The 16,065-nt window shown below is 41.6% G+C and overlaps 1 protein-coding gene across 1 annotated transcript in view; it reads left to right on the top strand.

Annotated features, from left to right (window-relative positions):
* LOC126273419 (odorant receptor 83a-like) overlaps positions 1 to 16,065 on the top strand; it is a 103,069-nt gene that overhangs the window by 22,862 nt on the left and 64,142 nt on the right. The window contains exon 2 of the mRNA XM_049976971.1: positions 7,874 to 8,346. Within this exon, the coding sequence (XP_049832928.1) occupies positions 7,874 to 8,346 (473 nt within the window). The remainder of the gene's footprint in view (positions 1 to 7,873; positions 8,347 to 16,065) is intronic.

Consider the following 16,065-nt stretch of genomic DNA (forward strand, 5'->3'; position numbering starts at 1 on the left):
AGCCGGAACCATGCTACAGTGGTTCGAGGAGCAGTATAGTGTACTCACGCAGATGTCTCGGCGGCCATATTTGCGTGATATAAGTAATATGTATGTCATACGGGCCGTTACCGGGCGCAGTCACCTCGTAGGCAATCAGCGGCCATACTTTTCGCGATGTACGTGACCTGTACTTAGACGTGAAACGTGGCATACCTCCACAAACCTACCAACAAACTGTTGGATCCCTGATACGCGGAACAAGGGATGTATTTCGTTCCAAAAACGGACAAACCAGCTGTTGAACAGATGGTCCTAATGTTTTGGGTCAACAGCATATATACGGCCAAACTTTCAGGAAACGTTCCTCACACACAAAGAAAGAAAATATGTTATGTGGACATGTGTCCGGAAACGCCTACTTTCCATGTTAGAGCTCATTTTTATTACTTCTCTTCTAATCACATTAATCATGGAACGGAATCACACAGCAACATAACGTACCAGCGTGAGTTCAAACACTTTGTTACAGGAAATTCTCAAAATGTCCTCCATTAGCGAGGATACATGCATCCACCCTCCGTCGCCTGGAATCCCTGATGCGCTCATGCAGCCCTGGAGAATGACGTATTGTATCACAGCCGTCCACAACGCGATCACGAAGAGTCTCTACATTTGGTACCGGGGTTTCATAGACAAGAGCTTTCAAATGCCCCCATAAATTAAGAGGGTGGAGGTCAGGAGAGTGTGGAGGCCATGGAATTGGTACGCCTCTACCATTCCATCGGTCACCGAATCTGTTGTTGAGAAGCCTAAGAACACTTCGAATGAAATGTACATGAACCACAGGCTGTGTCGTAAAGGCACATGTTCTAGCATCACCGGCAGAGTATCCCGTATGAAATCATGATAAAGTCCTCCACTGAGCGAAGGTGGAAGAACATCGGGCTCAATCAAGACATCAACAACAATACCTACCCAAACGTTCACAGAAAATCTGTGTTGATGACGTGATTGTTTAATTCCGTGCGGATTCGCGTCAGCCTACACATGTTGATTGTGAAAATTTACAATTTGATCACGTTGGAATGAAGTCTCATCCGTAAAGCGAACATTTGCACTGAAATGAGGATTGACACATTGTTGGATGAACCATTCGCAGAAAAGTGTCCCCGTGGAGGCCAATCAGCCGCTAATAGTGCCTGCACACGCTGTACATGGTACGGAAACAACTGGTTCTCTCGTAGCACTCTCCATACAGTGACGTGATCAACGTTACTTTGTACAGCAGAAACTTCTCTGACGCTGACATTAGGGTGATCGTCAACTGCACGAAGAATTGCCTCGTCCATTGCAGGTGTTCTCGTCGGTCTAGGTCTTCCCCAGTAGCGAGTCATAGGCTGGAATGTTCCTTGCTCCCTAAGACGCCGATCAATTGCTTCGAACGTCTTCCTGGGCTGGAAACATCCCCCAGGCTGTGGCTAAGCCATGTCTCCGCAATATCCTTTCTTTCAGGAGTGCTAGTTCTGCAAGGTTCGCAGGAGAGCTTCTGTAAAGTTTGGAAGGTAGGAGACGGATACTGGCAGAAGTAAAGCTGTGAGTACCGGGCGTGCGTCGTGCTTCGGTAGCTCAGACGGTAGAGCACTTGCCCGCGAAAGGCAAAGGTCCCGAGTTCGAGTCTCGGTCGGGCACACAGTTTTAATCTTCCAGGAAGTTTCATATCAGAGCACACTCCGCTGCAGAGTGAAAATCTCATTCTGGAAACACATATCTATACAAAGAAATAAATTTACAAAACACAACCTGAAATAACGCCTTCAATTTATGACGTAAGTATAGCAGATAAAAGGGAAACAGGAAACACAAGAATCATGAAAAAATATATGTCGTACTGTAATGATACATTGTAAGTACCCCTCTGAGATCAAAAGTTGGCACAGGAGAGGAATTATAGGCGGGAGCTTCAAACCAGTCAGAAGACTGATTACAAAAAAGGGGTGTTAGCTTCACTGTTTTATTACAGTAACACTCACTGAGCTCATTTGGGCTCTGATTATTCATTCTTGGTCTACCGTTGTAATGAGCAAGCAGAAATTTGGTTTCTTCGAGTAAGGGCCGGCCGCTGTGGCCGAGCGGTTCTACTGCTTGGGTGCAGGAGGTCTATTAGTAACAGCGGCGTTTAAGGCAATCGAATACATACATACGACATTTGCAAATTTTATAATAAATCACAGTTGCACAATAGAGCAAATTTCTGAATACATCTGCGGTATCAGAAACGTGAGAAACATCGAATGAAACAAACATATTTTCAGTAGATTAAAACTGTGTGCCCGACCGAGACTCGAACTCGGGACCTTTGCCTTTCGCGGGCAAGTGCTCTACCACATGAGCTACCGAAGCACGCCTCACGCCCGGTACTCACAGCTTTAGTGAGTCGTGCTTCGGTAGCTTAGTTGGGAAAAAAAGAAAAAAAAAGGTGGTAGAGCACTTGCCCGCGAAAAGCAAAGGTCCCGAGTTCGAGTCTCGGTCGGGCACACAGTTTTAATCTGCCAGGAAGTTTCATATCAGCGCACACTACGCTGCAGAGTGAAAATCTCATTCTGGAGACATTTTCGGTATATTAGAAATTACAAAAATTAATGATTTATATTAACGGAATATTTCCACAATCGATTTTAAATTTAATAACACCTAAATAGGATATAAAATGTAGACTGGCAATGGCAAGGAAAGCGTTTCTGAAGAAGAGAAATTTGTTAACATAGAGTATAGATTTAATTGTATGTATTGTAAGTATTTGTATGGAGTGTAGCCATGTATGGAAGTGAAACATGGACGATAAATAGTTTGGACAAGATGAGAATAGAAGCTTTCTAAATGTGGTGCTACAGAAGAATGCTGAAGATTAGATGGGTAGGTCACATAACTAATGAGGCGGTATTGAATAGAATTGGGGAGGAGTTTGTGGCACAACTTGACCAGAAGAAGAGATCGGTTGGTAGGACATGTTCTGAGGCATCAGGGGATCACCAATTTAGCATTGGTGAACAGCGTGGAAGGTAAAAATCGTAGAGGGAGACCAAGAGATGAATATACTAAGCAGATTCAAAAGGATGTAGGTTGCAGTAGGTACTGGGAATGATGAAGCTTGCACAGGATAGAGAAGCATGGAGAGCTCCGTCAAACCAGTTTCCGGACTGAAGACCACAACAACAACAACTTCTAAATGCTTCATGCTATTTCAACAATGTCTGAAAGGATATCATTAAATTATGGCTACGATTCCTGAAAGCTACAAATATTTCTCTATTCATTTTTTACTTATTATGTTTTTAAATCTTTTTCTTATGCAAATTTTTATCAGAACATCGTGTTTTTCACAATAATACATCAGGTAAGTGAAGTATGCCTTGCCTCGTATCTTGTCCTACCTGCATGTTTTGTAATAAGCATTTTACTATTTTTTATCAGTAGTCGATGTTAAAAACCATTGCATTTTAAAATAGATAGATCACATGTACAAACTGATCCCACCAATGAATAGACAGCCAAACGATGTTTTTATCAACGGCCCAAGTTATTGTTTAACATATGTTTAGCAACATTTTATAGCCATTGAACGTAAGTGTGCATGCTCGAGAATACTGTGTCGTATATGATCAGGCTATTGTTTATATTTATTGTAAACTCTCTGAGTATGACCGAATGTCAGCCACGTTCTATTTACTAAACGTTGTAATAATATGTTAGTTTAATGAGGGAAGTGCTCAGTATTTCGTTTCAACGCATCTTTGGTAACTAGTTAGTTTTTGGGCGAGGCGTACATACCGAAACTTTGCTGCGTTCGAATGATGTTTTATTTCTCTCTTTATTATAATTATTGCTAATAGTTTAACCACATTTCCATAACTCTCTCATTACCTCACTGATTAAGCCTACAATTATTTTATACGACTCTCTGTTATTCAGTTTTCAGAATAAAACGCTATTAATTAATTAAGTATTTATTTTTTATATTTAATGTATCTGATTATGTTATTAATTCTAGTATCTATTTTACTGCAGGGTCACAGGCAGAAATTGTTATTCGCTGAATGTTTAGCTGCTGCATACGAGAACAGACATGTACGGTTCGACCCTACGACCTGTTTAGCCTTTTTAGTCACATTAAATCATTACTGGAAGACCAGTATCGTCGCAAGATCCAGCAAGTGCCTTTACAAGAGATGAACTAAACCTTACTGGACACACCAACTCTACTTGCACGTGTTAATTTCACACGTTGTCCACTTCCTAGCTCGCGGTTTGTGTCCAGGATCGTTGACCGGATGCGTGTGTCAATTATATCCGATGTGTTATCTCATACAGAGTTGGAAGCACATGCCAACTATTTTTCAAATTTCTACTCAGCCTTCAGACCAGTGGTCTATACTGATGCCATTCATCGATTAAAGTGTTTTGTTTAGGCGCCTGAGGGTTAAGCCATCCAACTTCCACCAACATGGAAGAGAGCAAGAAACTGAAGCTGAAAACTCGTAAACTGCGTCGAACCAAAAGGCACCAAACAGTAATATCTGAAATACGAAGTTTTGCATTTCAAATTACATCGTGCAACGGAATCGTAAACTCATTTTAACGTGGGATCACAGGGTGTAGTCACCTACGAACAACATTAAAATAAATTCTCTTGTAGCAGAAAGACAAAGGACACAGCGTAAACGGAACAATACACGAACGCCCTACAGATGTCTCTGTACGATACGTGTTGAACGCTAAGTAGAGTAGCCGCTTTCAAAGTCCTAATTTTTTTAAGATTCTCTAACTCACAGCACATTACAGTGGCTGAACACAAGTACAGGTCATTGTTGTTTACGAGAAGCATAAAAGTATGGACGTGCATTATACTACAGACGCAGAGAACGGACGAATGGAATTAGTTGTATGTTGGGATGCTTGGGAGAACAATGAGCAGATAAATTTCATGTTGTTGTTGTGGTCTTCAGTCCAGAGACGGGTTTGATGCAGCTCTCCCCGCTACTCTATCCTGTGCAAGCTTCTACAACTTACATCCTTCTTAATCTGTTTAGTGTATTCATCTCTTGGTATCCCTCTACGATTTTTACCCTCCACGCTGCCCTCCAATACTAAACTGGCGATCCCTTGATGCCTCAGAATATGCCCTAACAACCGATCCCTTCTTCTAGTCAAGTTGTGCCACAAATTTCTCTTGTATCCAATTCTATTCAATGGCTCCTCATTAGTTATGTGATCAACCCATCTTATCATCAGCATTCTTATGTAGCACCACATTTCGAAAGCTTCTATTCTCATCTTGTCTAAACTATTTACTGTCCACGTTTCACTTCAATACATGGCTACACTCCATACAAATACTTTCAGAAACGACTTCCAGACATTTAAATCTATACACGATGTTAGCAAATTTCTCTTCTTCAGAAACGATTTACTTGCCATTGCCAGTCTAAATTTTATATCCTCTATACTTCGACCATCATCAGTTATTTTTCTCCCCAAATAGCAACACTCCATTACTACTTTAAGGGTCTCATTTTCTAATCTAATTCCCTCAGCAGCACCCGATTTAATTCGACTACTTTCCGCTATCCTCGTTTTGCTTTTGTTGATGTTCATCTTATATCCTCCTTGCAAGACACTGCCCATTCCGGTCAACTGCTCTTCCAGGTCCTTTTCTGCCTCTAACAGAATTACAATGTCGTCGGTGAACCTAAAAGTTTTCATTTCTTTTCCATGGATTTTAATTCCTACTCCGAATTTTTTTTTCCTTTACTGCTTGCTCTGTATACAGATTGAATAACATCGGGGATAGGATAAAGTCCTGTCTCACTCCCTTCCCAACCACTGCTTCCCTTTCATGCCCGTCGACTCTTATAACTGCCATCTGGTTTCGGTACAAATTGTAAAAAGCCTTTCACTCCCTGTATTTTACCCCTGCCACCCTCTGAATTTGAAATAGAATATTCCATTCATTACTGTCAAAAGCTTTCTCTAAGTCTACAAATCCTAGAAACGTAGGTTTGTCTTTCCTTACTCTATTTTCTAAGATAAGTAGTAGGGTTAGTATTGCCTTACGTGTTCCAATATTTCTACGCAATCCAGGCTGATCGTCCCCGAGGTCGGGTTCTACCGGCTTTTCCATTCGTCTGTAAAGAATTCTTGTTAGTATTTCGCAGCCGTGGCGTTATGAACTTCATGTTGTAGATTACTGCCAAGGAAAGATAACACTTTTATTTCGTCGTGACGTGACACCTCCCAAAAGACATGTCTATGGGTCATCTAAAAGGGGCAGTTAGAATGGAAGGATGAGACATGTAAAGATTGTAAACAGGCATAAACGTTTGATGTAATTGCTGTCACAGTCACTGGCATAGTGTGGCTGCAGTTTGGCGAAAGACTGAAAGCCAGCCCAGGAACCGCAGTGAAAGATGTCATCATGGGATAAGAGCAGAACAAAAGCAAGTTGATCGGAAGATCCGGTGGACTCGTTGCGTCCCTGTTTACAAGACTGGCTGCGACAGAAGGGAGCGTGTATCAGAAACTGTGCCCTGCTCACAGTCCTGGTGGGCGATCACACTCAGGCACCTCACTGACTGTTGAGGTTCCCTTATTCACCAGATACGACACAATGCGTTTATATTCAACCAGTTCCTTCAGTATCCCTGACTGACAAAAGTGTGACTCTTCTACAACTTCTGTGACTCACTGCGTAGCCTGAGAAAGCTTTCCAAACAGTAATTACAAATACTTCGTACCAAGTCTTGCGACAGTGCTTACACGCAAAACGCAAATCTTACTCAAGACTTCTCCCTTAGCAGAATCCTAGCGCACATCCTATCCTCGAACATATTGAAATTTCCAAAGAAAACAAATTTCTCCCAAAGAACTAGCGTGGGTGCAGGGAGAGCCAATAGTGTGATAAATCGGCAGCTTTTTTCAGATACTATGTACTCCATACTGTGGACATAGGTAAATGGATCTTTGAAGATGTAGGGAGAAGCAGTCCGGAGTGTGCCATAACATCGACTTATCAGCAATTTGATCATACGAAGTGCCCCGTAGATGTCAGAGTGGTCAAGCATTTTAGACTTGTAAGGCCATGTACTTTTTTCTGAACAGTGAAATTCCTGCAGAGCAGGGATTCGCTAACAAAGCGTAGTTGCACCGCTAATGCTCTTGATATACGTAAACGATTAATGATATAGGGGCAACAGCAGTTTCCGATTGTACATTGACTGTGTTCTTAGGACGGGGAAACTTCTTTTACAGGTAGGGTTAAGGAAACACAGATAATATTGGACAACTTTCCAAACTCTTGTTTCATGCACGAGGAAATGTAATGCCCATAACCACATGACTGTGTGGATCGTGTATCACCTATCTTTCATGGTAGGGCCGTTGTTGTAGGAGATAATACTGGACAACTTCCGAAAGTTCTGTTTGATGCATGAGGAAATCTAATGTCCATAACCACATAATTTGTGTGGATCATTTACCACCTAGGTTTGATGGTATGCCAATTGTTCTTGCTTTTAAAGCAGTTTATCATTGAACAGCAATTTTTAAGTCATCTCCATTTAGGGCGCCTAGCCACGGCTAAAATCAGTTCAGACTCCTCATTGAATCTGTGTTTCCCAAATGATTTATCCAAAAATCTCTAATAATGTAGCCGAAATATCTCTGCGTTTTGCCTTATATATCGTACCTCTGATATATATTCCAAGTTATGTGTTATGTATATTTAAGCATAAAAAATTATGAAGCGCTAGCATGAATCACTTAGTTAAAGTTTACTTGATAATTTGGCGCAATCCTTCGAGAGCTTGTGTTTACTTAAGACATTCTTTCTTTACAGTCGACATCTGCAGCCGTCATTTGGAGCGTCAATGGTCTGCGAATAGGTCTTACGATGGGGAGCAGCCTTCGTACACTGCCGATTATTTCATGGTACCCTTACAACATGACTGTGTGGTCCAACTATGAAGTAACATTCTTCACCCAGATGCTAGCATTAGTCACTGCTGCATTTTGTAATAGAGCATGTGACATTCTGATCATCACTCTCATGACCCAAATCAGCTCTTTACTTGAAATGCTCAACCTCAAGTTCCGGGACGTCTCCAAAATTGATCAGTCACCTGCTACCAGCAATACAAAAAAGGGTGACCGAAACTACACGCGTAGCAGCACTGCTTCTGTGTTGTCTTCATCGTTTGGTCGAAATGGTGTACTGGAACCTGCTAGTACAATGAACTCTAAAATTCATTCTGAAGCTGAAATGTATAACTCGTTTGTCAGATGCATACAACAACATCAGGAAATTATAAGGTAAATATGTGATGCCGAAAATGTGGCTAGAAATAGGACACCTAGTAAATAACAATATTCACTCTCTAAACTGCTTTGGGCCTCTTATGTATGTTCAGTATGTGGGGCGGTGGGTGGAATAATTGTTGATGTTCCTATTATTTATTTAATACTGTTGTTTGCCGTTCTCAACACTGGCTCTCTAACTACAATATTGGAAACCAGAAAGTGATTAGCAAAACGTGAAGGTCAGTAATTAGAATTCCTAGTGCCCATTTTATCTGAGAATACATTTATAGTTACAGCTTATAACTCTGAGGAATAAGGAGATTGTCTGGGATTCATAACCAAAAACCATTACCTCTAAAATGTTCGCTATATTCTGAAAGTCACAGACCAAAAAGGATCCACACAATTCAACTACCAGAGCAGTTCAGAGTCTAATGCGCTGATGCAACTATAACTGTTCAAATAAAATGTTTAAGTGAATGCTCGCCATAATTTGATGATAATCTTCATCAAACGCCATGCTAATAATGATGTAATATCTGTCCTGCGGCGGCACGTGAAAATACGACATACACAAACTAAAAATAGATCATTAACGTCATCCCAAAATTAACACTTCACTCGAAAATGATTTCATGGTTACGCGTATCCCGAGTAACTTATTACTACATCAGAGGCTGTTTATATCTTCTTTTCGCGCAGCGTTCTTACATATTAAGCCGCGGTGCGGAAGGCTAAGGGAACGCCTGATCTAATCTGCTCTCCCGACTAGCCGCTGGGCTAGTAATGCACCACTTTAAGTTATCGAATAAATCATTGCTTCCTTTGCTGATGGGCGATGAAGCTTTCAATTTAATTGTGCATTCTGCACACAATTAAGTAATCTTAATAATAGTCTGATTGGCTAAGTCAAATATTTTGGGCGAGAGAATTAATTTCAATGCACTACACACAGTAGACGAGCTCTGAAATAGCTCTTTGGAGATACGCGATCGCTATAGTTTTATAGTTATTCTGTTGAAACTTCTTACATTTTTATGATTATAACGGATCTCCCTGCTACTTAAATTTAAACATCCTAGCTTTATTTACTCGCCTATTTAATCTATCTTGCTTCCTTAATTTTGAAGAAAAAAACCAGAAAATCCTGAATTTCCACTAAAATTTTAATTTGTGAGATCCAGAATACTGTTTGTACTAAATTGTTACGCAAAAGGAATCAAAATATAAATTTTTAAGTTTCTAGCTCTTTTCCATTGCGCCAATGATTTTTACAGAAAAACGTCCATATTTGGAAAATGGTTAAAGTTATTGAACTGATATTCACCACATATTGATTTAGTATTACTCCTGACATGCTAGCAACATTTCAGATTATTTACCTGATTTTTAAAGTATTGCGCAACATTTATGACGTCAGAGCTAGTTACAGCGGACTGGCTGGCACACAATGGAAAGACTGATGTGACTTTTATGAGGCGTGTGTAGGCTGCCTCCCTACAAGCAGATTGCAACTGGTTATCGCAATAGTAGATGAAGTAGTATGGGACTGGCGGAGAGTTGATTTAGAACTTACTACATTTACAACTTGAAGTAATAGAGTCAAACAAATACACTATTAAGTTGAAAATAGTTTAACTGACGTAATTATTTAGTTTTCTGCTTCATGTGTAAATGAAATTATTTAATACGAAAGAAAAGGGAAATGTGTTTGCTCCTTGAAAACCAAGGTGTCGTTCTGAGTAATATATTTAGTGATGTTTGATATTAATGCTAGTAGCATCTTTCTCTTCTCATCTCTATTTGTGGATCATCGTATTGTTCAGCACGTAGATTCTATTGGAATTAGGATTCTATTAGAATATACTCATGAAAATTATAAGCCGTATTTGGTCTACTATTTGGCTCAAGCTCGGTCAGTGTAATTGCCAGAGACTGACTGACTTACATATTATCTGCCACACCTCTTTCAGATGATACTACAACGCCAGTCTGTGCTCAGGGACCAACAGTGCCTTCTATACTGAGTAAAACTGCTGCTGGGTTACTGACATTGTAAAACACTGTTCACGTGTGGTGATCAAAAATATTTTTACACTCCCTGAAATCTAGCTTGGGTCTACGTACAATATAAAGTACCTTCTTTGCTCACTGCTTACTTGTATGTGTTGTGAGCATTCTGAAGGGGTGTACTTTTATTTATTGTTTTCAAGTGCAGAATTTTGTCAGTCAGAGCTACATCTATAGATACGAGCCACAGCAACATCTGACACCGAAGTAGCTTAGGTAGACGTTACTGTTTGAAGTTCTGACTCGAACGATAGAATATATACGAAACATATACAGGGAAAGTATATACAGGGTGGTCCTTTGATCGTGACTGGGCCAAATATCTCACAAAATAAGCGTCAAACGAAAAAACTGCAAAGAACTAAACTTGCCTATCTTGAAGGGGGAAACCAGATGGCGCTAATGTTGGCCTGCTAGATAGCGCTGCCTTAGGTCAAACGGATAACAACTGCGTTTTTTAAAATAGGAACCCCCATTTTTTATTACATATTCGTCTAGTACGTAAAGGAATATGAATGTTTTAGTTGGACCACTTTTTTCGCTTTGTCATACATGGCGCTATAATAGTCACAAGCGTATGGCTCACAATTTTAGACGAACAGTTGGTAACAGGTAGGTCTTTTAAATTAAAATACAGAACTTAGGTACGTTTGAACATTTTATTTCTGTTGTTCCAGTGTGACACATGTGAACTTATCATTTTTGAGAATGCAAGCTGTTACAGCGTGATTACCTGTAAATACCACACTAATGCAATAAATGCTCAAAATGATGTCCGTCAACATCGATGCATTTGACAATACGTGTAACGACATTCCTCTCAACAGCGAGTTGTCAGGCGTTGTCGGTGGATCACGGTAGCAAATATCCTTCAACTTTCCCCACAGAAAGAAATTCGGGGACATCAGATCCGGTGAACGTCACACGTCCACATGTCATGAAATATGCTGTTCGATACCGCTTCAACCGCACGTGAGCTATGTGCTGGACATCTATTACGTTGGAAGTACATCGCCATTTTGTCATGCAGTGAAACATTTTGTAGTAACATCGGTAGAAAATTACGTAGGAAATCAGCATATATTGCACCATTTAGATTACCATCGATAAAATGGGGGCCAATTATCCTTCATCCCATAATACCGTACCATACATTAACTCGGCAAGGTCGCTGATGTTCCACTTGTCGTAGCCATCGTGGATTTTCCGTTGTTCAATAGTGCATAGCATGCCGGTTTACGTTACCGCTGTTGGTGAATGACGCTTCGTCGCTAAATAGAACGAGTGCAAAACATCTGTCATCGTACCGTTATTTCTCTTGTTCACAATGGCAGAACTGTACACGACGTTCAAAGTCGTCTCCATGCAATTCATGGGGCATAGAAAAATGGTACGGGTGCAATCGATGTTGATTTAACATTCTCAACACTGACGTTTTTGAGATTCCTGATTCTCTCGCAATTTCTGTGCAACTGATGTACGGATTAGCCGCGACCGCAGCTAAAACACCTACTTGGGCATCATCATTTGTTGCAGGTCGTGGTCGACGTTTCACATGTGGCTGAACTCTTCCTGTTTCCTTAAATAACGTAACTATCCGGCGAACGGTCCGGACACTTGGATGATGTCATCCAGGATACCGAGCAGCATACATAGCACACGCCGTAGGGCATTTTGATCACAATAGCCATACATCAACATGACATCGACCTTTTCCGCAATTGGTAAACGGTCCATTTTAACAAGTGTAAGAGGTCCGTAATTAAATAATTTGTTGCTAGCGCACTCGAGCTGATGTAATTTCGATGTATTGCTCAAGCGCTGCCTGCGATATGTAAGCTAGAAGAGAATCTGAGACCAAAGAGCAGTATGGACTGCAGTAGGAGTAAGTTGTTGCTAGCGAGCAGTCTGGTCTGGTGTATCGTGTTGGCTGGGCCGGTCGTGTGCAGCGATGGCGGAGCCTGAGCGTTGTAGGATAAGGTAAAAGTAGCCTCGCGCATATGTAGTATTGTTACATCAAGTCCCATGTAAATGTTTTTTAAAAAAATCTGTTAATAATAATCTTTCTCATAAAAAGTAACTTTTGATATCTATCTCAATTTAAAGGACTCACTAATTTCTCCAATCCTTGGCAATCCCAATTATTGAAAAGAAAAGTAAGTTCTTTCCTTTTTTATAAGACAAATCTATCGGCCAGCATTGCACTTAGCTGCGCCAGGAAAATTTCTTATATGAGCAGATATATACGCGTTATCCGGCGATCTAATTAAGGTAAGATTTTTCAGTTTATTCAGAATGATGTATCAGAGCCATGGCGCAGCACTGCTGACGTCCAAAATATACCAGGTTAAATTGACAGTCAATTATTGAAAGGTTATTACATTGTATTATATTTTCACTGTTGGGTACGTACGCTAAATGAGAGTATTATTCATATTATTTTATTTTGTGGAGAGATTACACACGGGAAATGTATCACGAAGCAAATACCGTCCGCACTGGCGGAATGTTAAGTGATACCACGTACATAAACGTTTGTGACTATTACAGCGCCATCTATCACAAAGCGAAAAAAGTGGTCCAACTAAAACATTCATATTTCTTTACGTACTACACGAATGAGTAATAAAAATTGGGGTTCTTATTTAAAAACACGCAGTTGAAACCAGTTTCACCTATCTAGCGGGCCAACCATAGGGCCACATGGATTCCCCCTTCCAACTAGACGTTCTTTGTAGTTTTTTCGTTTGAAACTTAATTCGTGAGATATTTGGTCTGGTCACTATCAATGGATATATGAGTCAGGAGGGAGTGGGATGTAGAAAGAACCACAGTAGATGTTATTTATACACTGAAGCGCCAAAGAAACTGGTACTGGCATGCACATTCAAATACAGAGACGCGCAAACAGGCGGAATGCAGCGCGGCAGTCGGCAACGCCCATGTAAGAAACAAGTGTTTGGCGTAGTTGTTAGATCTGTTAGCTGCTACAATGGCAGGTTGTCAGGATATAAGTGAGTTTTAATGTAGTGCTATAGTCGGTGCACGGGCGATGAGACACAGTATCTCCGAATTGGAGATTTTCCTGTACGACCTTTCCACGAGTGTGCCGTGACTGTCAGGAATCCGGTAAAGCATCAAATCCCAGACAGCGCTGCGGCCGGGAGAAGAAACGGCAAGAAAGGGACCAACGACGACTGAAAAGAATCTTTCGACGTCACAGAAGTGAAAACCTTCTGCAATTTGCTGCAGATTTCAATGCTGGGCCTTCAACAAGCCTCAGCGTGCGAACCATTCAACGAAATATTATCGTTATGGGCTTTCGGAGCCAAAGGCCCACTCGTGTGCCCTTGATGGCTGCACGACATAAGGCTTTAACGCCTCTCCTCGGCCTGTCAACTCCAACATTGGACTGTTGATGACTGGTAAAGTGTTGCCTGGTCTGGCGAGTCTCGTTGCAAATTGTATCGAGCTAACGAACATGTGTGTCAGCAGGGGATTGTTCAAGATGGTGGAGGTTCTGTGATGGTATGAGGCGGGTGCAGTTGGAGTGATATAGGACCCCCGATACGTCTATATACGATTCTGACAGATGACACATACGTAAGTGTCCTATCTGATTACCTGCATCCATTCCTTTCCATTGTGCATTCCGACGGGCCTGGACGATTCCAAGAGGACAATGTGACAGCGCACACCTTCAGAATAGCTACAAAGTCGCTCCTGGAACACTATCTTCAATTTAAATACTTCCGCTGGCCACCAAACGTCCCAAACATGAACGTTATTGAGCAATCTGAGATGCCTTGCAAATTGCCTGTTCAGAAGAGATCTGCACCCTCTCAAACTCTTACGGATTTATGGAGAGTCCTGCAGGATTCATGGAGTCAGTTTCCTCCAGCACTACTTCGGACATTAGTCGAGTGCATGCCACGCCGTGTTGCGCCGCTTCTGCGCGGTCGCAGGGGTCGAGCACGATAATAGGCAGGTGTACCAGTTTCTTTGGCACTTCAGTGCTTAATGCCGAACTTCACAATAGCGATTTTTTTCTACAGACAGCAGGCCGTATTTGAAGGCATATCCCTTTGTGTGTCTCCTAATACAGGGACATTGGCTGAGACAATGAACAGACAGCAATTTGAAACACAGAAAATCTCAGCAATCCGAACTGCTTATACATGGCGACACTGCAGTCGTTTCATGACGTCGACCGCTGCCTACGTTACTGCTGCATCCTCACTGCGACAGCTCGCTGCTCGCTACTGGCACATCGCACCACTTTGTTAGCCGAAATCCGTCGAACAGCTAAGCTGCAGCCTTTTTGCTTGCTTTCTGGCGGTAATAATTACCTTTCAACTACTCACATAGCTACCAGAGTGCTAAAACTGTCAACCGCACCACTGCAGGAGTGACACTGAAGCAGTTAATCACAATCCAAGATCAAGACATGTGGCGTTGGTCGCCGCAAGCAATGGTATGTTCACGCTGCAGCCTCGCTGCTCTCTGTTGCTGCATCGTACTTTGCTACTCGCAGGGAACTTTGTTACATTTACACTGCGGCTTTACTGTTCGCTGGGAGTGGTTACCCTGCAGCAGTTTATCTAGCTGACATAGTGCTAGCGTATACACTGTACCAGTGATGTTGGGGTAGCTTCTTTGATAAGTAATGAAACCATCCTACGTCCAGAGTTGAGTCCTTCACTGTTTAAACTTAAGATGCTAATCAGCATTGGCGGTCGCAGACTTCGGGCAAGAGAAGTCAACGGCAGTCTTCTAACGGCATTGTCAAAGACGGCCGAGGGGTGGACAGAGGTTCAGGGCACTCTCTTGCCCTACAGATGGGAAACTTCCCCTAAGGGTGGAACAGTCAGCAACGATCAATGGCATGAGCATGTAGAAGGCAATAGAAACCACAGCAATAAAGGACATGTGGCCAGTAATTGAAAGACAGTCATGATGATCTCTCCATGTGCAAAAGGTTCCGGAGTCGTCACCCATTTCTCGGAGAGGACTGCCAAGTGGGAGGTGACCATGAGATAAAGAATGACTAAGCAAGGAAAGGATAGCGTTCTACGACTCAGGGCATAGCATGTCAGAAGCCTGAACATGATAGGAAAACTAGAAAATCCGAAAAGGGAAACACAAAGGCTCAGTCTACATGTAGTAATGGTCAGTGAAATGAAGTGGAAGGAATATAAGGACTTCTGGTTACATGAGTGCATGGTAATATCAACAGCAACTGAAAATGGTACTGGAGGTGGATTCATTATAAACACGGAGGTAGGACACAATGTGTTACAGTGAACAGTAACTGTTTTTGTGCCAGAATCGACAGCAAACCAACAACGACAACGATAGTTTAGGTTTGCCTATCGACGTCACAAAATTAAGATGAACTGACACAAAAAGTATAAGAGGATATTTAAAGGGTAACATAGTACGTAATGGGAGATGAATATCTAATAGTCATCGGGGACTAAAATGTAGTTGTATGGCAAGGAGTAGAAGAAAAGGTAACAGGAGGATATGGGCTTGCGACAAGGAATGAGAGAGGAGAAAGACTAATCGAGTTCTGTAATAAATTGCAACTAGTAATAGCGAAAATTCTGGTCCAGAATCACAATAGGAGGAGGTACACTTGGGAAAGGCCGTTTGATGTGG

This window comes from Schistocerca gregaria, chromosome 5 (genome assembly GCF_023897955.1).
Source record: "Schistocerca gregaria isolate iqSchGreg1 chromosome 5, iqSchGreg1.2, whole genome shotgun sequence".
Classification (NCBI taxonomy): Eukaryota; Metazoa; Arthropoda; class Insecta; order Orthoptera; family Acrididae; genus Schistocerca; species Schistocerca gregaria.